At 52.2% G+C, this 26,412-nt stretch overlaps 7 protein-coding genes and 1 non-coding gene across 8 annotated transcripts; 6 read left to right on the forward strand and 2 right to left on the reverse strand.

The window, feature by feature from the left end:
* Positions 1-1,046: 1,046 nt before the first annotated feature.
* Positions 1,047-3,409, forward strand: NCU06333 (translocation protein SEC62). The gene is made up of 3 exons (XM_957502.2): positions 1,047-1,999; positions 2,063-2,634; positions 2,712-3,409. The coding sequence occupies exons 1-3, from the start codon at positions 1,567-1,569 to the stop codon at positions 2,922-2,924; spliced, it is 1,218 nt and encodes a 405-aa protein (XP_962595.1). The 5' UTR covers positions 1,047-1,566; the 3' UTR covers positions 2,925-3,409.
* On the reverse strand, positions 3,344-5,765 carry NCU06332 (alpha/beta hydrolase). The gene is made up of 2 exons (XM_957501.3): positions 5,287-5,765; positions 3,344-5,200 (listed from the first exon to the last, which is right to left on the reverse strand). Exons 1-2 carry the CDS (start codon positions 5,602-5,604, stop codon positions 3,734-3,736), a joined length of 1,785 nt encoding a protein of 594 aa, XP_962594.2. The 5' UTR covers positions 5,605-5,765; the 3' UTR covers positions 3,344-3,733.
* An 807-nt stretch (positions 5,766-6,572) lies between these two features.
* Positions 6,573-9,382, forward strand: NCU06331 (hypothetical protein). The gene has a single exon (XM_957500.3). The coding sequence runs from the start codon at positions 7,547-7,549 to the stop codon at positions 8,891-8,893; it is 1,347 nt and encodes a 448-aa protein (XP_962593.1). The 5' UTR covers positions 6,573-7,546; the 3' UTR covers positions 8,894-9,382.
* Positions 9,383-9,600: 218 nt separating this feature from the next.
* NCU06330 (hypothetical protein) lies at positions 9,601-11,651 on the forward strand. The gene has a single exon (XM_957499.2). The coding sequence runs from the start codon at positions 10,110-10,112 to the stop codon at positions 11,226-11,228; it is 1,119 nt and encodes a 372-aa protein (XP_962592.1). The 5' UTR covers positions 9,601-10,109; the 3' UTR covers positions 11,229-11,651.
* A 671-nt stretch (positions 11,652-12,322) lies between these two features.
* Positions 12,323-16,106, forward strand: NCU06329 (hypothetical protein). Its single transcript, XM_957498.2, has 2 exons — positions 12,323-13,260; positions 13,649-16,106. The coding sequence occupies exons 1-2, from the start codon at positions 12,459-12,461 to the stop codon at positions 16,000-16,002; spliced, it is 3,156 nt and encodes a 1,051-aa protein (XP_962591.1). The 5' UTR covers positions 12,323-12,458; the 3' UTR covers positions 16,003-16,106.
* A 1,013-nt stretch (positions 16,107-17,119) lies between these two features.
* On the forward strand, positions 17,120-17,191 carry NCU15167. Its single transcript has one exon. It is a non-coding gene; the product is annotated as a tRNA-Thr (tRNA).
* A 372-nt stretch (positions 17,192-17,563) lies between these two features.
* NCU06328 (hypothetical protein) lies at positions 17,564-20,524 on the reverse strand. The gene is made up of 4 exons (XM_957497.2): positions 19,562-20,524; positions 19,070-19,436; positions 18,833-18,950; positions 17,564-18,736 (listed from the first exon to the last, which is right to left on the reverse strand). The coding sequence occupies exons 1-4, from the start codon at positions 19,709-19,711 to the stop codon at positions 18,043-18,045; spliced, it is 1,329 nt and encodes a 442-aa protein (XP_962590.2). The 5' UTR covers positions 19,712-20,524; the 3' UTR covers positions 17,564-18,042.
* Positions 20,525-23,480: 2,956 nt separating this feature from the next.
* On the forward strand, positions 23,481-26,410 carry NCU06327 (benzoate 4-monooxygenase cytochrome P450). Its single transcript, XM_011395865.1, has 4 exons — positions 23,481-24,342; positions 24,423-24,595; positions 24,655-24,907; positions 24,985-26,410. Exons 1-4 carry the CDS (start codon positions 24,162-24,164, stop codon positions 25,965-25,967), a joined length of 1,590 nt encoding a protein of 529 aa, XP_011394167.1. The 5' UTR covers positions 23,481-24,161; the 3' UTR covers positions 25,968-26,410.
* The last annotated feature ends 2 nt before the right edge of the window (positions 26,411-26,412 follow it).

The following is a 26,412-nucleotide window of genomic DNA, read 5'->3' on the forward strand; positions in this document are numbered from 1 at the left end:
ACAGGGATACAACAAGGCGAAACAGCCCCGCTGCCGGCTAACTTGCAGTGATCTCCAAAGAGACGCGGTGGACTGGGGTCTTTCTGAGGCTCCCGCGATCTTGGTAAATCTGCTAGGATCCGATCTTTGGGTACAGCTCTGGCCCCTCTGCCATGCCTGTTGTCGTGATAGACAGCTGTGAAGGCCGTCTCAAGTCGTGTGCGATTACGAACCCATGGATGCCGTCGGTCCTCTCGAACCGGTGACGGCGCTAGAATGGCCGTGTTTCAAAATAAAGGCAGTCCCCAGACCCTTGGGCGTCCATTGTGTGTCCGTCGTGTCGACACGAAAATGATAGGAGCAGAGGTGCTCGTCCAGATGCAAGGGACTAGTGGCACCACACGGGTAGGGCGTTTCTCCATCAGCGAATGCAAATGTTGGATTGATTTAAGACGCCGCAGAGGCAACCCACGGAGTGATTTTCCGTCTGCTCTCTTCTCTGCTTCATTTTCTTGCTTCTCTCGGCATCCATTTCGTGTTATTATCGTCATACACCACTTCCCGACCTGTGTGTAAGTAGAGGTTTGTGTCTTTGTCTTTCTTGGTGTGCTGCGGAAACGGCGGGGCCGAGGAGGCAAACAAATTGTCTAAGCCTCTAAGCCTCCAGCTGTCCAAGCTTTAACGTCAACTATCACCTTGATTTGGAGTGGGGAGCACGGAGAGTGGCCAATGTTGACATGATGATCTTGATGATGGTGTAAACATGAGGTCGGTTGTTGGGTTAAGCGCCGAGATGCGCGGATTGCGGAGCACAGACGGGCTAAATGTCGCTGCTGTGCAAAGACACAAATATGCGGTGCGAAGATGCGCTGGGAAGAAGCCGTGACCTCAGACTGGAGAGAAGATGGTGCTGGAAGCAAAAAGAAAGGCAACTGGAACCGAGCACGGCAAGCAGATTGCGATGCCCATGAGACAACAACGATTGCACAAGCTTCCTGACGCCGACTTTGGCGGAATTGTTCCTAGAAGGGAGATCATTGGTCCTCGTTGAAGCGCGTCACTTTAATGAGAGGGGAGTGATGAAACGGACGGAGAGACCTGCAAGGGCGTACTATGGATAAGTACTACTTAACAGCCACCTTATCAGATGCCAGTTGTGGCTGGTACATCACCACCTTTCAGTTCCTGTGAGGCTCATTGCTACTCAGGGTTATAGCCGGTAGTCGTGCTAGTTATGTGCTGCAGGAGCAGACAAAGATCCGAGCCAGGGTTAAACGTGAGGTATGCTTTTGTACAGTCTTGGCATGGATGTCATTGGGCCATGGCCGCGGGCCTAGCGCTCACAGCTGCCGCAATAGGCCTGCCCGGCGGTCGGGATGTGTAAAGTACAGATCGCAGCTTTGCATGGAGGTCTAGTTCCGTCATCCTTTTAGGTTTTAGTGCACCGGCATCTTTCGATCAACCACCACACGCCAAAAACCGGTGCAGCAAGGACGGAATTGCTGAACCTCGACTCACCACGATTGTCGCCTGCCTCTGCCACGACAGATTGAAATCGCCGCTAAATACCGATAGAGCTCGTCCACCATGGAACAGGGTCCTCCTCAACCGGGCCCAGGGCAAATGCCCATGCCGCCTCCTGGCCAGATGCCCACGCCCGAGCAAATCCAGGCGATTCAGAGACAGCTTGCCATTGATGCCGAGAAGGCTGGCATGACCGTTCCCGAGTTTGTCGAGCAGCTCAAGAGACAGCATCAGCAGATGATGATGAGACAAATGCAGATGCAACAACAGCAACAACAACAAGGAGGAGGAGGAGGACCACCTCCGGAAGACGGCCACCAGCACCAGCACCAGCACCAGCACCAACATCAGCATGGCCCTCCCGCCGGTCAAGCCCGGCCCATTGTTCCCGGCCCTCCTAAGCCCGAAGCGATCGCTCTCGCCAAGTTTCTCCGCAGCCAGGAGCTCAAGCCCCGTACTGTCATCCTCAATGGCGAACGCAAGGACATGTTTAGAGGTGAGCATATACGGCATCACCGAACCTCACTAGTATCCAGTTGCTAATCTGACATCTCTCCAGTCAAACGTGCCCTCCGTGCTCTCCAGTCCCCCGCCTACGAGAAGGCGCGCAAGAAGAACCCCCTCCTCCCCGAGATCACCGACCGCGCGTCCCTCGAGAACACGTTCAAGCTGCTGCCCATGTCCATGCTCGCTCTGCGCGTCACAAAGATCGACCCGCACGAGGGCCACGACCACGCGCCCACCAAGAAGCCGCACGGCGGCGGCAAGCGCGTCAAGGGTCTGTGGACGGTACGGATCGAGCCGCAACAGGACGCACAGGACGACATGTACTACGTGTGGCTGTGGGAGGGCAGCCAGGTCATGCGCAAGGTCTACGCAGCGCTCGCACTGCTCGTTATCTTTGCCGTGGTACTGTACCCTCTGTGGCCTCTCAAGATGCGCCAGGGAGTCTACTACCTCAGTTGGGGTTTCCTGATGTTCTTGGGTCTGTTCTTCGCCATGGCTATCTTCCGGGTTATCCTCTTCTGCATCACGTACTTTGTGCTATCGCCAGGTTTCTGGTTGTTCCCGAACCTGTGGGAGGATGTCAGTGTCGTGGAAAGCTTCAAGCCTGTCTGGGCTTGGCATGATGTGAGTTTGCTCTGCTGGTGCTGATCTACCCCTCCCCCTAAAGAGTGCTTGACTGACAATTGTGACCAACAAAACAGCCCAATCCCAAGAAGAAGAAGAAGAACAAGTCCAAGACCCCAGCGGGAAGCGCCAAAGCCAATGCTACGTTTGCCGCTACTACTGGCCAACCTGCTCCGGCTACTGCTGTCACCACCGCTACCGACACTCAAGTTGCTACTGCTACACCTACAGCGGCAGCACAGCGAAACTATGTTGCACCGAAGGTGGAGGAACTTGCGGACGATGAGTAGGGACTGATACTTGACCAGGCAGTTGTCGTGGAATTTTTTAAAAGGGAAGGGAGATCTTTCGTCTCAAACTCATGACCACCGGCAGAATATGTGCTGCGGCAGAACAACGCGGATGCCGTCGTGGTGGTCAGTTGGCCCCAGGCGGAGATGTTCTAACTCTCGGTGATTTGCGGCAGCTTAATAGGGCGAGGGATGTATCTGGTCTAAGCCAAGATGTGAAAAGGTTTCTTTGATTGGCGTTGTTTTATTTAGCAATGATATCTCCGGGGTTAAAAGACCAAGAAAGAGCTGCTTCACTGGAGACACGCAAAAATGATCGCGAGTTCAAGATTCAGAGTGGTGCAACAATCAAATGTATCAGACCATTCTGAAGGATAAATAGATGCATTATCAAGATATTTCGTACATCATTGATTTCGCGAGTTTGTATAATCAAGTCAGACTTATAATCATTAATTTCAATGACCACATTGTACCCCGTGTGCTCATGTAAGATATCTACAGGAAGTTCTATCCTCAACTTCATACGCCGTTGCGACCCTCCCTCCCTTTAAACTCCTTGAATGTCTAGATCCACACATATTGTGAAGTCCATGAGTGTATCCGCGCACACACGATAGTACCTTGATGTCCCTTCCCAAACCTGCCGCATAACCAAAACCCAAATCCCACAGTGCCGCTATATAAATACATTCAAAGAGATGGACAACAAAAAAAAGAGGAACCTAGAACGCCATCTAAACCAAGCCCAAACCAAGAAGCCATCATCACGACCACCACCACCACCCACTCAGTCTCTCTCATATAACTTATTTCTCAACCGGCATAGGTGGCAGCAACCCTTCCGCCCTCATCCTCCTTCCCCACTCCTTCGTCTCCTCCAACTCTTTCATGACAACCTCATTAAACTCGTCCGGGTTGTCGATATACAAATGATGTCCCGCCCTCCTAATCACCACCACCTTGGCACTGCCGTTCTCCCTCTTCCTTTCTTCTTCGGTTCGGGTCTGGTCAGTCAAGGCCTGCTCCACCCTCTTTCTGATTTTCTCTTCAGCCGCGTACCCGCCCGCAACGTCCATCCAGTCGTTTTCACCGTAGAGGAAGACGATGGGGAAACCTGCTTCACGGACTGGAGCTGCTGCCGGTTGTTCTGGAGTAGAACCCGAGGAGGGGGGTTGAGCGATTATTTGGCGGCCGACGTCTTGGATACGGTTGATCACGGGGGACCGAGCAAACGCACCCGGGGCGAGGAGGTAGGGGAGGACGTATTCGCCTGAACCCTTTTGGCGGAAAAGCGAGTAGGAATATGTGTGAAGGGCTTCTTTTTCGTCGGGAGGGAGGTGGTTGAACCGGCGAGAGGTCCAGCCCGAGACGAAGCGGGGACCGAGAGGGCCGGTCATGCGCACGATGGAGAAGGGGGAAACATTGGCGTCCCAGAGCCAGGAGATCCAGCCGGGAATGGGACGGCGGGGTGGGGCTGTGTCCTTTTTGGTGTTGGTGCCGTTGTTATTGTTGTTGTTGGGTTTCCCGGCTGATGAGGCGACAGCTTTCTTATCCTTGGGATCAGCCTGGATGAAAGCCGTATTAGCCCCTCCCTCGGGCGTCTCCCTGTTGACGATGCTTTCCTGGTCCTGCGTAAACTCGTTGCCGTACGCGGACTCTTCAGGCTCCGGCATCGCGGCGTTAACGGCCCACGGGTCCTCCGGGATACCCGCAGGCGAGGCGAGGATCAGCTTGTTCAGACGGCCGGGGTACTTGAGCGCATACGAGACGGCCAGGTAGCCACCCAACGAATGACCCATGAGCGTGAAGCGCTCGATCTTGCGGGCTTTTCGCCACTCCTCCAACGCATCAATAAACCAGGCCTCGGCCTCGCGGATCTTGCCCTGTTGGTCCTTGGCGTGGATCTTGAACGGTGGGCGCGCAGAGTTGCCCATGCCGAGCATGTCGAGGGAGTAGAGCTTCCAGCCGGGAACGCGGCTGAGCGGCTCGTAGTTCTTGTAGAAAAAGCCGAGGCCGGCGCCGTAGCCGTGCAGCATGACGAGGGTGTCGTCGACTTGCTCGCCGACTCGCTCGATCGAGAACTCGTTCAGGGCTCGGTCTTTGCCGGAAAGAGGGACCATGGTTTGACGCCATACGCGGTGGCCGAATGGGTCGGCGTTGGCGAGATCGGAAAGTTGAGAGGCTGTGGAAGCGTTATCGGCGGTGGCTTCGCGGAGGAAGGGGATGAAGGAGAGGACGTTGCGCTCGGCTTGGCGAGCGGTTACGCTGGACCACTATGGCGAGGGTTGTATTAGTGAAAAATGTTTGGTTGAGCAGTTGTGAAAGTAACGAAGTGGCATTTATGGTAGGGAATACCAACCCATTGTTGTGCGGCTTCCTTGTAACCAAGAGGAAAAAAGGCAGAGCCGGCGCCGCGAGCCTTTGAATCCTTCTCGGCCTTTGTCTGCGTTGCCCGCGACGAGGAAGGAGGAAGAGTGGTGTCGGAAGCCGACATGGTCGAAGAAGGGGTGGTTGTGGTGCTAGCTGGTCTTTGTTGGCGTCGATATTGGCGATAGCCAGATTCTGTATAAGTCGGATCGGAAGAGGACGGCGAGTTGGTCGAGTTGAAGCGCCCAACGGCGGAGGCGAGCTTCAGTCTTTTAGGAAGTGAGATAGCTGTAGGATATGTCTTGAGCATCCTCAAGGCAGCAGGGAGGTTTACGCGTCAGACGGATGTCCCCCTTATTAGTCGGAAGGATGCTGACACATTTATTGTTGTAGTGTATGTTCACGCCGACGATGGCAGTGGCTTCAATTTCAATTTGTAAAGTTGCGAGCGAATGCGTCCGAGTCCCTCGCCTAGCCTATCGCATTACATGGACCATCGGGGAATCGGCATGTCCAAGCATGGCCTAGTATGGCCGGTTTAGATAGTGTTTTTGGTGATGACTACGTACTGGGCACTAACATATGTATGGATCTTGCTGGCACCAATTATAGATCTGGACGAACACCGATCCCCGGGCGAAACAGACCGCTCACCTGACCAGGTGATCCATGGATATGAGGTTTTGTTGAAGCTGTGGTGGCCTGTTGCAGAGTTGTCGCCCCCCAACGAATGCTGAAGAGATCCGTAGGTTCCATCAGTCGTCAGCTTCCCAGTTCGTTGGGATCGCGGCCGGCCGGGGACGGGACGGGAATTGGCGGCCCTTTGTTCCCAGTTTCGATTCTGCCCATGATTCATCTATTACCTTATACCATTGCTCGTTATTGTTCGTGTTCCCATTTCCCTTTGCAAAAACTCAGTGCGGCCGATGCGGACGAGTGCCCGCGATTTGCCCGCATTTTCCCTCGGACTTTAGCGCGTTTCCCCGACATCCCGATCGATAGTGTAGGTCCTCCACAGGCCAGCCCACATTGTCTCGTTTTGAGCACCACCTTCCCCAGATCTGAGGCGATGACGTCTCAACAACTTTTCTGGCCCCGAGACTGGTTGTGATTCGATGGAAAATTGTAGCTGCGACCTATTGTCTGAAAGATTGTTGACACCTGTCTGCAGTGTTGCTTTCGGTTGGGCAGCTCTGTGACTGGTCCCTTTAGTTTGGTTTTCAACTTGTTCGTTGCGGAGAAGACAGGTTGCCTTTTCGCATTGAAAAGGGGGTGCTCTTCAGAAGCTGCAATTGCTTGCATGTGAGAATGGCAGGTTCAGTTGCGAGCCACCAAAAACCCCAATCCAACAACAGACCCATTCCCCACTTCTCTCGAGGTACCTAAGGAGTACCTGGGAATTGGCGCCAGGGCATGCTCTGTCGAAAAGCTGACAAGTACCCTGTTCACCTGCAGCAATGACATAACGGCGCAGAAGAAGCCTCCTTTTTTTTCTGCTTTCTTTGGATTTCTTCTCCCCAACATCAAGATACTCTCGCGGTTCACCTTCTCAGAACGGAAACCGTTGCACTTAGAACCAAATAAACAATTACAACTCATAAGGCATCTTTTCGATATCAAGATAAAGGGTACAAGTGGTTGCTGCAGCGGTCTGAGGCGGTCAAGACAAACCCTTAGACCTTTGAAAACGGGTGACGCAGTGTCCGGTCCCTTCCAAAACACGCCTAGAAAGAAGGAAAGGATATCCAAGGTAGCGGTCAACTAGTCAGCGCGTGTCCGTTCTAGCTTCTTCTCAACAGATTCCAGACGGTCCATTTTATGCCATTCCCGACAGGCATCACCAGCTTTTCGCTTCAGACCAAATAAACATCACACAAGAGTCGCACAAGGCTGACACCGGTCCAGTCCGCGCATTCCTACCTCTCTACCTACGTATCCGTGACAGTGACAGGGGCTTCCCGCGGACACCCGAACGCACATTGTGCAAAACCCTTCCCGCTTTATAGAATCTACATCGAACAAGTCCGACCACCAACAACTCGCTTTAGGCAGACATGCTGCCGTGACACGTTGAATCAAACGGCTGCCGATAATAATACCCTAATCCTCCAATTACGCGGCCGGGCCGACGACCAAGCCTTCCCTCGGGCATCGAGCAACTACTGCGCGCATCCCTCGCGATCTCCCGACCGACGAAAGTTCCGGGAACACATATACACACACACAAAAGCAGGGAACACACGGGTACCGCCATGGCGGACGCACTCGATTCTATCGTCAAGGGTGCGCCGATGGCCCAAGACCTGCCTCATCTCAACAGCCTCAACAGAGCCATTAGCGGCACCACCCCAATCGCTTCATCGAATGTCCCCTTGACGCCCACCAAGGGTAGCCACAATGGCGCCGCCAGCAGCGACCCGCTCAGCCACACGCCCTCGTCGCCGTCCATGATCTACCTGAACCTGCTCATCCTCGAAGCCTCGCTGCGGGCGCAATACTTGGACCTGCGCGCTCGCCGCCGCCACCACACCTTTTTTCTCGTCCTTCTGGGCTTGTGGACGACAGGATTTGGATATGCCCTTTTCTTGGCCCCGCGCGAGGACGGCAGCGGCGTCGGCGGAAGTGTATACTGGGTCGTCGAGACGGGCGAGAAGGTCTTTTTCTTGGGAGGCATCATGACGGGCGTGCTGGTCTGGGCGACGGGCATCTGGGAGCGCGGGGTGCGCTGGCCTCGCCGCTGGCTGACGGTTAGCAACCGCGGCCTGCGCGGGTTCAACTGCAAGGTGGTGCTGATGAAGAGACCCTGGTGGAAGGAGGCGCTGGGCACGATCGGCTGGTTTCTGACGTACGGCCTGTTCACGAACGCGACGTCGAGCTATCGGTATGTGGAGCCGGCCATCTTGAAGGAAGTGGACAGGGAGCTGGGGTTGAGTGGACATGGACACCCGACATTGCCGGTTGTGAACGTGGGTCACGACATGGAAAAGGGAGGACACGAAGAGGATTTGAGCCCCGGAGGCGACTACGTCAAGCTGCTGTTACTGGCGAAGCCGTTTAGCCCCACGTTCAGGGAAAATTGGGAGCTGTACAGGAGCGAGTATTGGGAGAAGGAGAACGAGCGGCGCGCGCTGTTGAGGGCCAAGCTCAAGGAACGCGATCGCAAGCTGCGCAAACAAACTGGCGGCTGGTTCTGGTGGCTTCCCTGGCGACGGATCGCAGTGGGTGAGAAGACTCATCATCACCATCACCACCACGGCAGCTCCGTGTCCGAAAAGGCACTTCATCCTCGCGCCGCGGCCGTGTCGAGTGAATATCGGCGTAATAGAAGCAGCAGCAGGAGGAGGGGAAGCATGAATGGAAGTGCTTTGCGCAGCACGACACCGACACCGTCGCCGAGGGGCGAGCATGACGAGCCCGGGCTGGCGAGAAAGGGAAGCTCGAGCCTCACGCCGGAGAAGGTCAGGAGAAAGAAGACGCTGGCTCCTCCCGGTTCGGCAACGAAGACGCGACCGAAGGTGGAATCCAGGTCTGTGACGCCGGAGAACCCGTCGCCATTGGCCAAGGAGAGCAGCCTGGAGCCGGACGGCTTGAACGCATGAAGAACTGAAAGCGCACTTATAGACGGAGGATAGTTTAATGAGGACTTGCAGGCAAGAGGCCGCTAACGAAGTCCATTGGGAGTCTACGGACGGGATCACAAAGCAACGAGTATCACGCAGCCTGGCGATATGTTTTGTAATGGTGCAGTGTATTTTGCGTGGAAGTATTGTTAGTTAGAAGGAAAGCGAACTGGAATACACCGGTTTTGATGTGTAACTTTTGGTGCATTGATCTACATGGCACGCCTTTACGTGGTCTTCCTGTTCGTAACTGCTGGAACGTCTCTTTTGTCATCTTGTGTGTATTGCTTATACAAACATGATAATGAGGGAGGTCCGTGTTTCCGAATGGTCAGTTAAGCCCAGGGTAGCGATGCTAGAGACTTTCAAGGTTCAGTCCTATTCTCAGGGGTTCGAGCTAAGTGGAAGGTTCCCCCATGGCTTGGGCCGAATGGTCAACAGCTGCAGGGTCTACAGTGCGGTCAATTGCATGCAGTTGGGGCTTCCCCTCTCAGCTTCGTCCCGTCTGCATTTTCGATTGTCCCCTGCGTTTTTGTTTGTTAACAAAAGTTAGCGTGATTCACACAATACTTTGCTAAGAATCGATCTGATCAAGGTTCCTCTTGCAGGTTCATCTCACTTGTACCTATGTATGACTTTCTCCGTCTTGACTGCCGTTCCACTCTCCAGGTTCTCCCGTCCCTTCACCACACTTGTGATTAGACCGAGATGAACAGTGCTTTCTGTTATTCGTTCCTCTCGAAATGCAAGAACGCTCGCCATTCGAAGCACCTTCACAACACCTGCGGTCATATTGTTCTTCTCCCACCGTTTGCCCTCAAAACCGCCTAGCGCATGCCACCTTATTAGTACAAATACAGCGGTGCTTTTCCCAAGGCATCAATTTCATGATCTACCTACCTTCCACTTTCACATCTTTATAGCTGGGCTCAACCATATATCGACACAAGTTGATATCTCAACCTAGATTCCTTCCCACTAGATTTCCAACCCGTTCGCATATATCGGAAGTCGCAACCACATGTCATAATCTCTGAGCCTGGCCAGCAACTCTCCAATTTCCTTCCCGTCGAGCAAATCACAACCGCCCGTCACTACGCGAGCCGAGGTCCTCCTTTTCAATAACCCAACACAGAACTGACCCAGGCCTCACCATATCTCAACGAACGACACCAATAACATCTCCTTGCCCAAAATGCAAAACGTCCCTTACACACTCTCTCACGGGTCCCTCATCCGCGAGTCCGTAACCCGCGCCGCCCCCTACGACACCCGCCCGCCTTCCCCTCCCACAGTCGACATCCCCGCCACGCGCGCTGTAGGCCGTAACTCCGTCCTCATCGCCCCTTCCCCGCGCAACCTCGACCCCGCCCTGTTTGATCTCAACTCAGATTACGCTTCAGTCATCACCCATGGCCTGCGTCCACAGGAAGCGCTTGACCACGCTTCAGACTGGGAATACGCGGCCCGCCGCAGTGCCCAGAAGATCATCGACCCTTCGCTTTACTTGGGTCCGTTGAGCGTGGTGAGGGACAGGGAGTTCATGAAGGGAGAAGGGGTGACGATGGTGGTGGTGGTTAGGGATCGGATTATGGGACTTGGACTTGGGGGAGGACATCAACAACATCAACAACATCAACAACAGAGGACAGACGGGCAAGGGGTTCCGGCTGTTCCTACGCTGGGACCGGCAGCCAAAAAGGTTACTGAGGAACTTGGGATTCAAGTGGAGGCGGTGGGGGTTGGTGGGTTGCAAGGGCTTATCAGGGAGTTTCCGAAGTTGAACGAGACGATTGTGAGGCACTTGGTCGCAGTACACAAGAGGAGTCTTGGTGCCCAGCAGGGAAAAGTGCTGGTGTGTTGCGAGACAGGGAATGATCGGTCGGCAGCGGTGGTGGTGGCTTACCTGGTTGAGGTTTGGGGCGTGGGCTTGCTTGAGGCGCTTAGGTTCGTGCTGTGCAGACGGTTTTGCGTGGCGTGGGATGACGATACGAGGAGGTATCTCAAGAACTATGAGGATATCTTGATGGCGAAGAGGGCGCGTTGGCAGGATCAGAAGGCCAATGATAGGGACGCCGCCGCTGCTGCGGATGAGAGCAGGATGAACAAGTTGAAGAGACAATTGGCGAGTGTCGGCTTCGATGATGATAGTGACGATGAAGATGAGGAGATGTGGGGCAACTACAAGGGCGCCAGCTCGTCGTCTGAAGAGACAATCCATCAAGCGCGGGGGAGGAACTTTGCACCCTTTCTGGATCTGCCTCCCCGTGGGGCGGAACACAGAAACAACGAAGGAGAAAACAGGCCAAGCTAGCCTATGGCTTTGAGCGTCATTTGTTACAATAATTATCAGCAACCGCAAGCAGCTGATACGAGGTGTCGACCGAAGATGCCATGTCACGATCCAGAAGCGAGAGGTTGAATTGTTCTAGAGCTGAGGCGAGAGAAAAGTACGTTATTTGCTCCTGGTCCTTGCTGCTATCAGTTTGGCGTATTCAAGCCTTGCGAAGAAAATCCAAACACTTCATACCCAAAGGGGGCATTGTGTCCGCATTCAGTACGAAGGGTTGAGGTTGTGAAAAATTCAACATTAGGTTTCGTTTCGCCAGAAATCTCCAAATTCACATCATGGCCGATCTCCAAATATTCTCCAAATTAATATGTGACCGTTACTCGTCGGTTCCCCAGCAAGTCTGTCAAGCATATGCCCCTCGGAGCAGAACTTACATACCCCCACCTTCCATTCTGCCAACTACACCGGCCCTATTGAACCATGAAAACACTTGAAATTACGGAACACGGTGGGAGTGTCAGACATGGGATGAAATCTCACAATGACCCATCAACAAACAAACCTTAGCGGTCTGGAATCCTGGAAACGGACCGTTATGACTACGTTCGCGGCCATTCACTTGCTCGTCCTCTGACCCACCCGCTTGGAACGACCAAACTCCCGTCTTCACACGTGCTTCCTACTACGACACACCTCAACGAGCAACAATCTTCAGCATTCGCTTCTTTCCTGTCAAGTTCTAACTCTCTAAGATGACGCGCTTCCCATCTTATTGATCAGGCAAGTAAACAAGTCCAGAAGACACTAAACTTAAGTCACAACTTCCGGATTTTCTTCCACGCGCTTGTCTCTTCAAAAAAAAAAAAATAAGAAAAAAGATTCAGCCTCGATATCCATCATCATCATCTTTGGACGTCATCTTCTCTACCTTTAGCTTCCTCTTTGCGTAGCAAATATCATATCAGGCTTGCTACACAATAGTTAGTTGCCTTCCTTCCACAAACCAGCCCATCAACCCCCAAACCAAACAAAATTATGCACACGTTCAAGCTGACAGCAAGGTGAATAATCTGTCAGAAGAAAGAAAAGGATCGACAGCAACAGATTCCTTCCCCGAGTGAACACCTCGCTCCTGTTCTGTAGCAAAGAGTCAGCTGGAAGATAACTATCACCCGCAACTCTGAGACAATCGCGCCCTCGCAGTTCTCACAAAGCGAGCCCCTCTCCTTTCTCCAACACCAACAACCAAAAATGGCCTCCCAAGGAAACGACCGTCCCCAGCGCAACCGTAAGCCCCCCAAAATCTATGGCTTCCACGGTTCTGGGCAGGAGGAAGACAGTTTCGCCGACTTCGAGCCCCCCTCGCCTCCCCACAGACCCATCGATACCCGCCTGCCCTTCGACCCTCAACTTGTCGAGGAATGCGCTTTTCCTTCCCTCGACCCTGTTACTCACGTCGGGTCGGGACCGAGCGAGGTGTACAAGGTCTACCGACAGGCGAGAAGAGAACAGGAAGTAACGCGGATGGTGGAGTATGAGCCCCTGTACCATGAGCGTCTTGCGCGACTGAAGCAAAGGAAGCAAGTGGTGGGGCGTAGGAATATTGGGGAGTTTCCCGGCGGCGTAGTCGATAATAGAAGCAGGGGAAGGTCGCGCGGTGTTAGCGTCCAGTATGCCAATACTCCAGAGGAAAGGGCCAGGTGGGAGAGAGGTCGTGAGCAGGAGTTTATTTGGGCAGTTGGCGAGTCTTCCTCTGAAGAAGAGGATGAGGAAAAAGAAGAGGAGGAGGAAGAAGACGAAGACGATGATTTCCAGCAAAGGGATATGGTCATGAGGACGTCGAGACTGCTACTCAGCGTGAGAAACGCAAACCATACGAAGCAGAAAGAGGCGGTGGCTGCTGTCGAGAGGGCAAGGAGTAGTGCTCAGAGTTTGGCCAGTAGCCAGGGGCAGAAGAGTCCGGCACTGCCTCTGCCTCTGACTTCGGCGTCTGCGTCTGCTGAAGCAAAGGATCAAAAGGATGCCGATGGGGATATGGTTATGGGCGGTGGGAGTTCGTCTCAATCAACCAGACAGCTGGTTGTATCTCTTCCTAAACCTCGTTGGGTCTTTACAATATCCATACGGGCAAAGAGTCCGCGACGGCCGACAGCAGCAGAAAAAGGCAAGGAAGCAGAGACTGTGCTCTGGAATGCCTCCCAGAATCAGAGCACGTTGGGGCCTACGCAGGTATCCCAAGATCTCAACAGACTTCTTCAGGGTACCGATGCCAGAAAAATTGAGAATCCGACAGTGATGGTAAGGTTATGGAAGCAAATCGTCTACAAAATGTCAGCTAATCAAGTCTCTTGAGCAGATACTCAATACAGCACGCGTAGCGATTCCCACGTGGCCGTCTTTACCTGCGAACATCCAATACCTTACCACTTACCATCTGACAGCCGTCCATGAACCGCCATACTCGTTTGCGCAGCTGAGCACGTTATTGTCCCTCTCCAGCGATGAAATCATATCTCTCCTGTATTTGATCAACCATGAAACCCGCAAGATGATCGTCCTTGACAGCCTCAGCAATCAGCTGGCCGCAATCGAGGATATCGATGCAGTCCGTGACGCCCTAGACCGACTCAAACCGCAAGGTCTTATCACCGACTCCGTATCCTCTGAGGACATCCGCCAGGGCCAAGCGTTCTTGCGGTTCATGGGTCTACACAAAGTGGCGGAGTGGTTGGCGGAGTACGTGGGGGTCAGCAACAGCCGGGACAGCAACGAAGGGCGACATGTCATCAAGATTAACGGGCGGCTTCTGGATGAGGATATACCAGCTGAAGTGGTAGGCAACGTTTTAAGACGCATCTGGAAGGAGGAGCAAGAAAGGGCGACCAGGATCGAGAACGCCAGAAGAGCAGAGACGGCAAGAGCATCGATGCAACCTCCACCTTTGGGCCTGGTGAATCGCTCGGTATTGGAGCTTACAGACAGGAGCGTACAGAACGGCAAAGTCTTGACCATTCAGGAGGCGGAACAAGCAGCGAGAAGGCTTGCTGACTTTGGGCTGCTGGTTCCGCAGTCAGATCACTATACGGTCAGTTTGAATGGCGAATCCGTACATTTAGAGCAGGATCTGCAAGCGCGGCGACTTTGGAACCATGAGCTAGAAGCCATGCGGAAGGCTCAGAGACAAAACGAAGTGGTACCTCCGGCTAGGCCGACATTGGAGAGTAACGAGGAAAGACAACCGTCAAGGCCGACACTCGATCAAGTGGCGGGGAGTTCCGTCGGCAACCGAGAAGAACCTAGACAAGGAGTTAGAGAGACATCTAGGGGTCAAGCGACCCTTGTGCAGCAGCCCCCTCCTTCCACTGGAGCCAGTTCGTCTGCTCCTGTTCCAATGGACATTGACTCAAGCATGAACAGGGCGACGAGGCATGATAAAGAACAGCAACAGAAGGGACAACCCTCGTCCTCGGCTAATGAAGCAGACCAGGAAGATCCAATAGCCGATGAAACCCAGTCCCGTAATTCACGGACGAACGACTACTTGCTGTCCATCGGCATCGATCTTTCCCTTCACAAACCACCGCCGCTCGACACATCCTCGGGGTCACCTACCCTCGAAGAAAGAACCGCCGCGTATCTAGCGGCCAACAAGGCCACACTCGACGCCATAGACATGAAAAACGAAATGGAAGCTCGTCTCCGAAGACGGCAACCGGCACAGGGCCAAGCTCATGACGAGGAGCCAGCTCTCTCCGCTTCAAGTTACGGTTTACGTAATGTCACTGAGGCTCCTACCTTGCGAAGTAACAGCATCTACAGTTCTCGACTTCCCAGCGAAACACCTCCCGTTGTGCCAGCTGCAAATACAACTCCTACGACAGCCAGAGGCAATCGTCAAGCGACCCCCGTTGTTGCTAACCCTTCTGGCTCCGCACATGAAATGTCTGCGGAAATACAGAGGCAGGTGCAAGTTGTCACAGAGGCAGGGGCCTCGAGAGTTGCCCCTCATAAGGCTCTTGCTGGTAATGACAACTCCAACCAAGTGCCAACAGCAGTGACGATCCAAAGGGAAGAGGCAAGACCAGTCGCAGTTGTGACTCCTCCCGCTCCCGAAACTCCGGCATCGCAAAGGAAGACAAGAATTATTCTCAAAGTCGGCGGTCGGAGGGTTACCAGCCAATCGACCATCACGTTTACGGATACTCCACGGTCAGAGCCGCCGGTGCACACAAGTCCCCACACCCTGGGGCGGAACTTCTCCGAACCTACGAGACGTCATCGCGAAATATCACAGGAAATTTCCTATGATGACGACGCTACAGACCATACAACATCTCGTAGCAGCTTCAAGCAATCATTGCCAACACGTCGGAATCTCTTTGGGACAACCCGTAAACAGGAGCATGCATCGTTTTCTACTTCAGGAACACTAACTGTCTCAAACCATATCCAAAGTCAGATTCCAATGTCGTCCTTGGTGATCGGAGGGCATCCTACAAAGGCTAGTTCACACCCAAACCACCTGCAAAGGCCTTCAATGGCTGGCTTTCGGGATCTAGCATCAACAGAACCTGGCTCTCATCGTCAAAACAAGTTGGGACTTGCTGCTCCCATGCCGCCCGTAATACCTGTAACAATCTCATCTACCCAAGCCAACCCTTCGCAAGTTACTCAGGCCGTCGCTGATAGGGAAAGCCAACAGACCATGCGCGGGGGAGCGGCCGAGGAAGATGGGAAGAGATATGCCACCAGGAGCCAAGTTTACAGCGAGGAACAAGGAGAAAGCGGTCCTTGAAGGAAAGGCACACGGTGGCTATGTTCACCCTATGCCTTCCCTACCGACCAGTTATTTTCACTACAACTCGAACAATATCTTATCAATCAGCCTCGAGCTTCAGGGAAAATTCGAGGAAAATTCGAGGACAGGGACTACCTCAACCATCTCGATCACAACCTGGGTTTCGATGTCGGCCACGGTCGAGGACAAGTATTCGGCACCGGCAGCATTGAATCTCAGCCTCTAACCAACAAGGACCGATTGTCTCTAGCGACCAACATAGTTACTTATAGCTTTCATCTCCGACTGCGTTTACCATTCCCATTGTAGTGCTAATCGTAGTTTTAGCTGTAATGAAACGTGCAGTTCAGTCCATTCTACCGATCCCGCACCCCCTATCTCGTTTCTTTCCGTTTGAGATCTCAATTTTGCGGTTCTTCCGGGCTGTAAAGCTCTGCTCTGTCCGCGACTGCCCGACCATGCACCTCTTCCACCTTGACCCTTTGCTTCCTTGTACTTTGATACCGAAATCTGGCCAGGCTGATCAGCATCAGCGCAGCGGCCCCTCTTCCACTTTTCTGCCTTGCCCTCCCAAGCAAGAAGGGATGGATATATGGCAGGCCATTACGACTACTGACACGCCTGCTCCAGCGCCTATCCCATCTAAGCTGGTAGGGTCTAGACTTGTATCTGCGATTGACCACCCCTTGCTTACGGCTTCAGCCGGAATTGTTTATTCTGGCTGGTTGTCGATCTGTGTTCCCGTAATGGTGGCTCCTCGGTCCAGAAAATAACTGCATGACACGGTCGACGAAGGCGCTGTCGAAAGTGTGGTTGAAATTATGGATCCTGTGTCGGCGCCACTATAGTACTTTCAATCACCAGCCTTGCAAGGCGAAATGTACAGGCGGACCCATTTCGCCGGTGACCGATGAATTTGAATGGAATGCGCTCCGAGCCGACAAGATCGGTATATACGCTGAACATTGCGAAACGCGACTACCGCTCTGGTTGGACTCCTGATGGCACAAAATGTCCAGTTATGGGAGTCGAGCGAGCTAGTATGAGTTACTACCTTGATGTGGTGAAGCATGAGGGATATAACCCCATTTTCAAAGCCAGGATAGGCATCAAAGCCCGCATGGCTCAGTGGTAGAGCGCATCACTAGTAATGATGAGGTCGTCAGTTCGATTCTGGCTGTGGGCATTCAATCTTGATGAAGCTCATGATCTTCTGTTTTTTTCTCTTTTGGTAACATCATTTTTGGAGTTGTAACTTTTTGATGCTTGGAAGGTTTTGCTCTTCACCACGTAGTGCGAACCGGGCGGCTGGTGAGGTACGGTAGTATACCCAGCCCTCACCCGACGCGCATCTAATCTTCAGTTCCTGTACCTGCTTTGGACGCCGCTCTCAGTTTTAGCAGCCAATCACCCGTGTGTTCATCGACGTGAAAGTCTGAAGCGCTATGATGCCATTACTTGTTGGGGAAGAGGGTCAGGCTTCCTGTCTGTGGATTTTTAATTTTTCACCCTCTAGCTTGAACAACAAATTCACACATTTTATGGACAGAGGCTTTTTCCGGGATGCATTTCTATTCAGTCCAACCACGTTTGATACTTCATATGATAAGTCTTGGTCATTGAAAAACGTTAAGGCTCGCAATCGCCGAGTGACAGAGCTGAAATTCGCCTTTATTTAGGGAGGATTTTCAGTCGATCCCGTTAGCATATGTGATCCTTTCTTGTTGGTTGGGGACGATCGAGATCCGGAGCTTGAAACAGAAGCACGGAGTATGTAGACTCTTTGAACGTACAAAGGAAATTGAAAAAGAAGAGGAAGAAGGAAGAGAAGACAAAGGAAAGAGCAGAACAAAACAAATAGCCAACCCCAAAGGTATCTGTGTCCCAGAACAAAACTTTGATCGCAGTGATGCAACACATCTTTCCATCTTTTTCATGTCCAATCGCCCAAACAAAACGCCATCCTTGTTATCACCGGCGCCATAACAACATCCAAGAAACGGACAATAATACCCAGCGCAAGTCAGGTCCAGTCACTCACTCCCTCGTGACATGCCACTCCTCCGTAACCTGGATCACCGCCCCCTTTCCTCCCGAGCTTCTTTTATTTCCCCAGTGTCCTGCTCCTTGTGCTTGTCCGGGACCAGGACCCTCCCCCCTCTCCAAGTCACCATTGCTCTTTCCATGTCCTCTCCGATACTCTTCGCCCAAAATTGACTCCTCACTTCTGTTATCCATCCCACCCACTCGTCCTACCGCTACCGTCGCCGAGGAACCAGAAATCGCATTCGCATCATTGAATGGACTCTGCCCTGTTCCAGCAGGTCCATGAAGTCCAAGCCCATCACTCCCACTACTCTCCGGCATCGTTCTCTCTCTCTGTAGTTCAAACTCATCCGACTCATCATCCCTACCCGGTCTGGACTTGTTCTTGCTATCATGCCCCCCAGACCTGCCAGGGATGACGCCGCCACCGATCGTGCGCAGACCCAGGCTTTGACTGGCCCCGCCGCTCTGTTGTTTTTGGTACCCCCCGCTACCGTTACGGGAGGAGATGATTTTTTCAAAGAAGGACTTGTAGAGTGGTCGACACACGGGAATGCCGATGCAGATCATGGTGATGGCGATCTCGGCCGAGGACCAGACAATCAGGCCGACCGTGTCGTGCGAGTAGTTGTTTGTGGAGAGGTTGGGGACTTGGAGAGTGCGTTTTATACCGCAGGCTCCGGCGCTGTTGAGCAAAATGTTAGTTGTCGAAGAAGCTTCGATTGAAAAGGAGAGAGAAAAAGAGGAAGAAGTGATGATAAGTGTGAGTGGGTAAACCTACATGACACCTAAACTCATGCTGATGGCGATGATCATCTTTTCTCGTTGATTCATGTTGAGTTTCCAGAGAAAGATCCAAGGCATGAGAGCGAAGAAGAAATCGGCAATGACACAGAGGGCTTTGCGGATTTTGTCAGCACACTTTCTCTCATCATCTCTTCTCTCTGGCAACCGGGGACACTCTCCCCGTTGCAAACCGCAAAACTTGGACAAAACATGGAAGAGGTATGTAACATACTAGTAAGCGTCAAAGAAACTGGTGTAGCATTCAGATCACAATGACCCCCAGGAATCGACCGATCCCAGAGATACGCCGGCGGCGAGCACTGAAGCATAAAGACAAAGCAGACGGAGATTGAAGCGCCCATAAGCGATCCCATCATAAGCCAGATGCTAACTTTGTGCCATGTCTGGGTGACCAGGCGCAACAGGAAGAGTCCCAACGACCATTTTGCCAAAGCCATGCCGATAACGGCGAAGCACTGGCCGATAGCCTCCCACATGATGGCGCCGGGGACATCTTCCGGTGGGATGTCCCACATGTTTTGCCCAAAACCATAGTGGGCTGCTATGGTACAGCAGATTGTGTAGCCGACGAGTAATATCTTGATAAGAAGAAGGTATACAAGGGTTAATGTTTGACCTTTCAGCAGCAGAGATGGAGTAGAAAGAGAGAGAGAGAGAGAGAGAGTCTGAAAAGTGCATGTTGTTGTCCAGTAGGTATACTCACAAACGCAAGAACATAAACATGATCATCATAACCCGTATTCGCCACAAGCAACATACGAACGTATAATCGTAGGCTGACGCAAAGTGCAGTAAGTGCGACCATAACCCACATCACGGTTATGGCCCCGGGGCCCTCACCTCCCATTGCCATGATGTGAGGTTACTAGTCGTTTTCGGCTGGTGGGTACTGTTGTTTTCTTAGGGGGTAAGTAAACAAAGAATGGCAACCCAAAAAAAAAAAAAGTAGAAAGAAGCAGTGCGTTGAGAAGACCGGGACATGACATGCACAAGCCACCGTGCCGGAGGAATGGATTTAATACTGAAAAAAAGACATCAAATGCCTTAATCGTGATGACCAACAATGAACGTCAGGAATAAGAAAGGAGAGTGCTTCGGGTTTCGGTATCCTAAACGCCCAGTTGGGTGGAAATCGGCTTGCCCTCGCCACGGAGCCATTAATGCGACTGGGTGGTGATGAGGAGGGACTGCCGGGTGTCCAGGGTGTATGCCGTTGTTCTAGATGAGTGTTTGTGATATGGCAGGCAGGAAGAGAACCGCATGTGTGCTTTTTCTTCTCTCCCTACTAATACGTAGTCAGTTTAGCTTGAATTACAGGAAAGTGCACCCGAAAAACGTGTGGGGGCTCAAGGCAAGGGGAGTTGGTCTTCTGGAAACTCAGTACCGATGTTAGGTATGTAAAGTCTGCTGCGGTCTTCACACGCAATCCTCAACCTTGCTACCTCAAAAATGAAGATGGAATACCGTATCCTCTCACTCAAAGTGTATCGCCATGCTGTCCTGGCCAATTATCTTCTGCAAGCCCCGTTGAAATGTTCAGCGCGTAGGCCCCCTTCCAGAATGTAATGTAATTGGTTTGAGCCAGCGTGGGGATGTCTCCGGTTCAAGCGAGAGGATGCGATATCCATGAGAGTACCCGGATGGTGGAGTTGGAGCTACTTTCCCACCCCCATGGTCCGGGAAGCTGGCGTGTGACGGGATTAAGTGCGAGGTGGGAAACACTAGGGCTCAACTTCGGAAAGTATACGTTGATCCCTAAAACGTAAACGACCATTGCACCACTCTCCTTCAAGTTATCGAGGTGTGGATATGCTCTAGGATAGCCGACCCAGGGGCTGGATTGGAGGCAACCAGATTTTGGGGATATAAACCCTACCTGCCCCTGTAGAATCCGAAGAAGAAAAGAGTTACATCGAACATTTAGTCCAATGGAACACGAGATGAGAAACTCTTCACGACATGGTGTCGGTTTCAGGCCCTGAAAACCGCGGTTTACCTGCACGTACCACATGTCCGAGGAAAATGTATACATTGGCCAGATCGTTCGTCTAAACCGGCGTTATGTCAACCACACATGTATGTGCCTGTTCCTATCACTTCTATATATGTGAGCTTGAGGTGCTTAAAGAACACCATGGGTTATATGTGTACCGATGACGAGGATAGGAATGGCTCAATTCGACCCGGCTGTGGAAACGGTTGTCAGATGAAGAACATAAAAGTATTCGTATCCGTGGTATATCCGCTTTACTCACATGAGCATAATTTAGTCGGACGTTGAGTGGACATCAGAGCGATTGTTAGTATCGTACAGATACTGGACGTGCTTTAGAGTCTGCCCAGCGAGGCCAGTGAGCTTGAAGGAATTGTCGTGATCTTTTTTGCGAGCAAGGGTCACATATTAAGTTCCCTGTCAAAGGCCCTGCCAGGCCCCTCACCGGGAGGACATGTCGTCTTCCGCGGCAAGGCCATGCCGGTAACCCAACCGGAGACAAACTCCTTGCCATTCTCCCGCCTCACCATGCATGATATGTATATGTATGCTAACGTAGACGTCCAGTCCAGTTACAATGCCAGGTTTGATGTTGGTAATGTGGGAGATGGTCGGGGGTTGGGTTTGGGATCATCATCCCAGTCAGCTCAACTGTGATATGTATGTCTGGCATCCATCCTTGGCACCTGAGATAGGAGGGTTTGAAGGTGCAGCGAATGTCTCATTCTGATGTGCGACAACCGGAAAATAATGATGTTTTGGGTAAAGTTTGAGAGGCTTATATACTCTTTGGGTCGATCGTTTCCGTGCAAGTACACGAAAGCATGGTCAAGTGGTGATGTTGTATATTACCCAGATGATGCCCTGAACCGGTATGTGGCAGCGAATACCGTCTTTTCAGGTCGTGTACTGTACCACATAATCCAGATGTCCAAGATAAGCCACACGTCTGGAATTATTGAGAACGACGCTCGGAACAGCCCAGAGGCGGTGGATGGCATGGCGCTCAGGGTGGGGGCGAAATCGTATCTTGGGACGCCAACACCAGGGGGATTCATAGGGGGACGGTTTCTTCAGGTCTTCGAAAAAAAAGGACAGGTTACTTGAGGGCCTCTAGGCAACCACAAGTATCACAACTGACCAAGCCACCAAGCCTCTTCCATGATTCTGTAGCCATCGAGATGGCAAAAGCAGCGGTCTGCCGTCATTCCGTCCGGTCGAGTGTCTCGAGGGCTTGATGAGAAAGAACACCCATGGCGTCAAATTCAATCTTTGGCACTACCGGAGAGTGCTACTCTCGACAGTTCCTGGAAGTGCATTCAGCATAGTGCGAGAATACTGTCAAACTCTCCCGGGGAACAGTTCCCGTCTGCGTACTGTGCAAGGTCAATGCTGGATTGACTGTTAGCTCGGGACTTGCTACCTCCTCGGATAAGGGGGAAGGCAAGGAAGACCCAGAGTTCTCATTGGTCAAGATGACCCCAGAGTCAGGGTTGTGAACCACAAACGGTCATGTTCCCCTCACATGGACCGAAACTTGACTCCATGTACATGTAGTGTACAGCGGGTCATAGCCAAATGGACGCTATTCACGGCAGCGATCCCGCCTGGCCATCCTGAAAGTGGTTACAAGATCATCTGCAAGTACCGCGTTAACACATAAGCCAGGGGTAGGCTGTAAGGCGTTAGCTCTTTCTTAGCTCCTTACCTGGCAAGGCTACAGCCCTAATGCGATTGGCCCGAAAGCTTGTTAGGGTCGTTTAGCCGAGCATTGTTATGATAGCGTGATGACTTTCTTGCCGGAAACTGCGCAGAAGAAAAAAAGCAAAATGCATGATGTGAAATGTGACATCGGCCAGCGAGTTAGCAACCACCATCCCCCATCCACCTCAAAACTTTAACAGTTTCCAACTCCTGCATACATACACTTCACGAGAGCGTCTCAATGCCAGAAATTCCCCGAGAACGTTGAAGGCGACAGACAGCTGTACGCCAGTGACCCGAATCACATTCATCACGTCGGTTTCGGGCATTGGCCAATCAAAAGATGGCGTCAAGTGCTGGCCCGGCCCGCTCTATACGTCTGTGTAACCTTCAACGGCTTTTGTGTCCACAAGGCGCGCCCTACCCCGGGACGTCTCAGCCCCTCAGGGGAAAAGCCAGCGGATAGCGGAGAAATAAGATCAGTATTCCCTTTGGGAAAGGTCCGACACAAGCGGCATTGTCATTGGTCCGGGGACGGGGAATTCGTAGACCGCTGTCGAGGCCCAGATTCTCGTTTTACGAGTACACTAGTGTAGTGCACACACTACACTGCACTATGTATAAACATCTTGCATGGACCAGGGGGTACGAGTCTGTCCGGTCCCAAAAAGGTGAAAACATACCGTAGCAATGGGTGAAGGTTGCGGAAGAACGGATATGAAAGTCGCAGTGTAGTCCACATCGAGTGTAGTCGAATGTCGTTGTAGTAACTCGCTTACTTTGGCAGCATCGTTGGGCCAGGCCTCATTCGTACTAACAGTGTCGAACGAGATTGGACTGGAAGGGTGGTTTCCTAGAGTAAATGTCTCGGGGGGATGTCGGTTTCTTGGCTGACTCCCAGACCTCGAACTGATAAAGGTACATAACTGAAGTGACCAGTCAAGTGTCTTGGATGTTATAACCTTGATAGTCCAGACAATGATTTTCTTTGCTTCTTCTCATCAACCTCAGGGGTTTCCACCTTCAACACCGTTCGATAGACCAATTCGCTTGGTGCAGATACAACGTCAACACGCTAGTTGAAGTGCATGAACTGGTGCCAGTCTTGGGCACTGGGGGACATGCTCGAGTCTGGAGCCCGCCGCGAAGATCCACTCCTTTTTCTTCCACCGCAATGCTGTTGATCCCCGTTTGCAATGTTTGCAAAGCTTCGCTAGTGTCTCTGTATGCATCCTTCGAGTTCGAAGTTTGGTAACGGTTGAGAAATCCTGGCTTCAGGACCCCGCCGATACCACCCCCATGGGCCTGATAACGTACACCACCATGCCAGTCCGTATTCATAACCTTCTCGAAATGGGGATAGACAGGGAGGGCTTCGAGGCTTTTGAGAATTCCGGTTGCGCTGGCCCGACATGTTGGCGAATGTCAATCTCTTCATCTCCTGGACAGCCACCACTCTTATGGACTCTTGTTTGCCCAGGACCCCCCTGAATACCACGCGCACTGCGACGTGACCTTCCTTTATAAGAAGCCCGGGGAACACGTTCCTTCTGGAGAGTTCAACACAGCTTGTTCATCCACTACCAACCTCCTACAGCTTGTAGCCATGGACTCACACGCTGGCTTAGATGGAGTTCTCCAACCCCAAGTCCTGAAACTGACGCTGAGGACTCTCCCATCGCCATTCATCTCTTTTGTCGTCATTCCCATCCTGTCGATTCTTGGATGGTACATTATCTCGTGGGCCACCAACCCGTTGAAGAAGTACCCAGGCCCCTTTCTTGCAGGTATGTGAAATAAGAGTTTCTCAAAATTCATTGTGTGGGTGAGGCAGCTCGTTGCTGACCATTGTCTTCTTCGGTTTCAGGTTTTACCAACTGGTGGCGACTCTATCAGACTCGGACTGGCAGATACCATGAGATCGTCTATGACCTACACAAGAAGTACGGGCCCATTGTCCGTATCGGCCCTAACACTCTCGACCTCGATTACCCCGAGTTGATCAAGACCATCTACAGCACTGATGGCAAATGGCTCAAGGTATGTTTTGGACAGGGCAATCGTTATGAAGCCATCAACTAACGACAAAATGAAATTAGACCGAGTTTTATCACAACAACAGCGCCATCGTCAATGGGAAGATTACATACCATATCTTCAGCACTACGAGCCCAACTGAACATGCCAAGATGAAGCGTCCAGTGGCCAAGTACTACTCCACGAGCTATGTTCAGGCTCTGGAGCCCCATGTTGACGTTGTTCTCAACGACTTCTGCAAGTATGTGGAGGAGCGCTTTATCAATGTTCCCGGTGGACCCAAGGAACTTGACTTTGGCGAATGGCTCGGATATCGTAAGTTTCCCTTGAATCGCCGGGTACCGATGACTGTGTTCAAAGAGCAGATGAACTAACACCGTGCTCAACTCCAGACGCTTGGGACCTCATCAGCTCCGTGACCTTCAGCCGTCGCTTCGGCTACATGGAGCACGGCAGTGACTTCGATGGGACCATTGAGAAGGCCGAGGCTGCCCTTCGCTACTTCCAGACAGTCGGTCAGATTCCCATTCTTGACTACTTCCTTGACAAGAACCCCATCAAGCGTGTCGGACCCCCCAACTTGGTCCACCCTGCTCGCATCGCCGTCCAGTCCTTCGTTGCTCGCCTGCAGGGCAAGGACGAGAACTATGACCCCAAAAACCCGGATTACCTCCAGCACTTCATCGATTCCAAGGAGTCTCATCCGGACCTCGTTGATGACAACCAGATCATCAGTGATGTGCTCGTTAACCTGCTCGCGGGTGCCGACACTACCGCCATCGCCCTCCGCGCTGTCTTTTACTACATGCTCAAGAACCGTTCCGTCTACAACAGAGTGTCCGAGGAGATCCAGGCCGCTGGTTTCGACCGCTCCAAGCCTGTTCCCTATTCCGGTGCTCGCCAGCTCCCCTACCTTGAAGCTTGCGTACGCGAAGCTCTCCGTATTCACCCTGCTGCTGCCATGCTTCTTGAGCGCTACGTCCCGGCCGACGGCATCACGCTTCCGGACGGCTCTTTTGTTCCTGCCGGTACCGCTGTTGGTCTCAACCCTTGGGTCGTTAGCCGTAACAAGAGCATCTTTGGTGAGGACTCTGATACTTTCCGTCCTGAGCGTTGGCTGCAGCAGCCTGGCGAAGATGATGAGGCATTCCATGTTCGCATGCAGAAATGGAACGCGGCGGATTTGACCTTTGGTAATGGTTCGCGCATCTGCACTGGCAGGAACTTTGCCATGTTCGAGCTGTACAAGGTTTGTGCGACGCTCTTGCACAGATTCGAGATCGAGTTGGCAGACCCGACCAAGGAGTGGAAGGTCTGGGGTTCTTGGTTTACCATCCAGAAGGATGTGATTGCCAAGATGAAGGTTAGAGGTTGAAAAGTGAAGGTGATCAGGAGACGATCCGGGTATATATAAAGAAGAACAGCCACCGATGACGGGCTGAATAGTGTGCTTTGAGTTTCGAATTCCCATTACTATCGAGGTTTACTGCTCTTTTGTGCGATAGAGTAGTTGATTATAATCAGTTTTTTTTTTCATTGCCAGATGCCAGATCGAAGTATCTTGTTGTTCTTTCCAGGACGCATCGTGCGTTACATCTGAGTCGTGACTAGCCAAGGGTAAGGAATGGGAAGCATACCGAACTCGGTCAAGTCGGCCACGGTCGCGGATGATCTTCCGTTTGGTTCAAATCTATCCACTGTTCTCCATATTGCATGTAACGATGTGTTTCGGGGAAGCCTTCATGGAAGGCGTTTAATGCCACGACACATAAGTGAAGTTTGGCAGGAGTTGGGGATTGGTGGATAATTCAGGAACAATT

The sequence above is a fragment of the Neurospora crassa genome, linkage group IV (genome assembly GCF_000182925.2).
Source record: "Neurospora crassa OR74A linkage group IV, whole genome shotgun sequence".
NCBI classification, from domain to species: domain Eukaryota; kingdom Fungi; phylum Ascomycota; class Sordariomycetes; order Sordariales; family Sordariaceae; genus Neurospora; species Neurospora crassa.

Coding starts and splice junctions, on each gene's coding strand:
- NCU06330 (XM_957499.2), top strand. CDS start 10,110: ATGCAAAACGTCCCTTACACACTCTCTCACGGGTCCCTCATCCGCGAG.
- NCU06331 (XM_957500.3), top strand. CDS start 7,547: ATGGCGGACGCACTCGATTCTATCGTCAAGGGTGCGCCGATGGCCCAA.
- NCU06327 (XM_011395865.1), top strand. CDS start 24,162: ATGGACTCACACGCTGGCTTAGATGGAGTTCTCCAACCCCAAGTCCTG. Junction 24,343..24,422: donor CCCAGGCCCCTTTCTTGCAG/GTATGTGAAATA, acceptor CTTCGGTTTCAG/GTTTTACCAACTGGTGGCGA. Junction 24,596..24,654: donor CTGATGGCAAATGGCTCAAG/GTATGTTTTGGA, acceptor AAATGAAATTAG/ACCGAGTTTTATCACAACAA.
- NCU06333 (XM_957502.2), top strand. CDS start 1,567: ATGGAACAGGGTCCTCCTCAACCGGGCCCAGGGCAAATGCCCATGCCG. Junction 2,000..2,062: donor ACGCAAGGACATGTTTAGAG/GTGAGCATATAC, acceptor ACATCTCTCCAG/TCAAACGTGCCCTCCGTGCT. Junction 2,635..2,711: donor CTGTCTGGGCTTGGCATGAT/GTGAGTTTGCTC, acceptor CCAACAAAACAG/CCCAATCCCAAGAAGAAGAA.
- NCU06329 (XM_957498.2), top strand. CDS start 12,459: ATGGCCTCCCAAGGAAACGACCGTCCCCAGCGCAACCGTAAGCCCCCC. Junction 13,261..13,648: donor TATGGTTATGGGCGGTGGGA/GTTCGTCTCAAT, acceptor ACCATCTGACAG/CCGTCCATGAACCGCCATAC.
- NCU06332 (XM_957501.3), bottom strand. CDS start 5,604: ATGCTCAAGACATATCCTACAGCTATCTCACTTCCTAAAAGACTGAAG. Junction 5,201..5,286: donor AGGAAGCCGCACAACAATGG/GTTGGTATTCCC, acceptor CCCTCGCCATAG/TGGTCCAGCGTAACCGCTCG.
- NCU06328 (XM_957497.2), bottom strand. CDS start 19,711: ATGGCAATGGGAGGTGAGGGCCCCGGGGCCATAACCGTGATGTGGGTT. Junction 19,437..19,561: donor ATGTTTATGTTCTTGCGTTT/GTGAGTATACCT, acceptor CTTCTTATCAAG/ATATTACTCGTCGGCTACAC. Junction 18,737..18,832: donor AGCATGAGTTTAGGTGTCAT/GTAGGTTTACCC, acceptor TTTGCTCAACAG/CGCCGGAGCCTGCGGTATAA.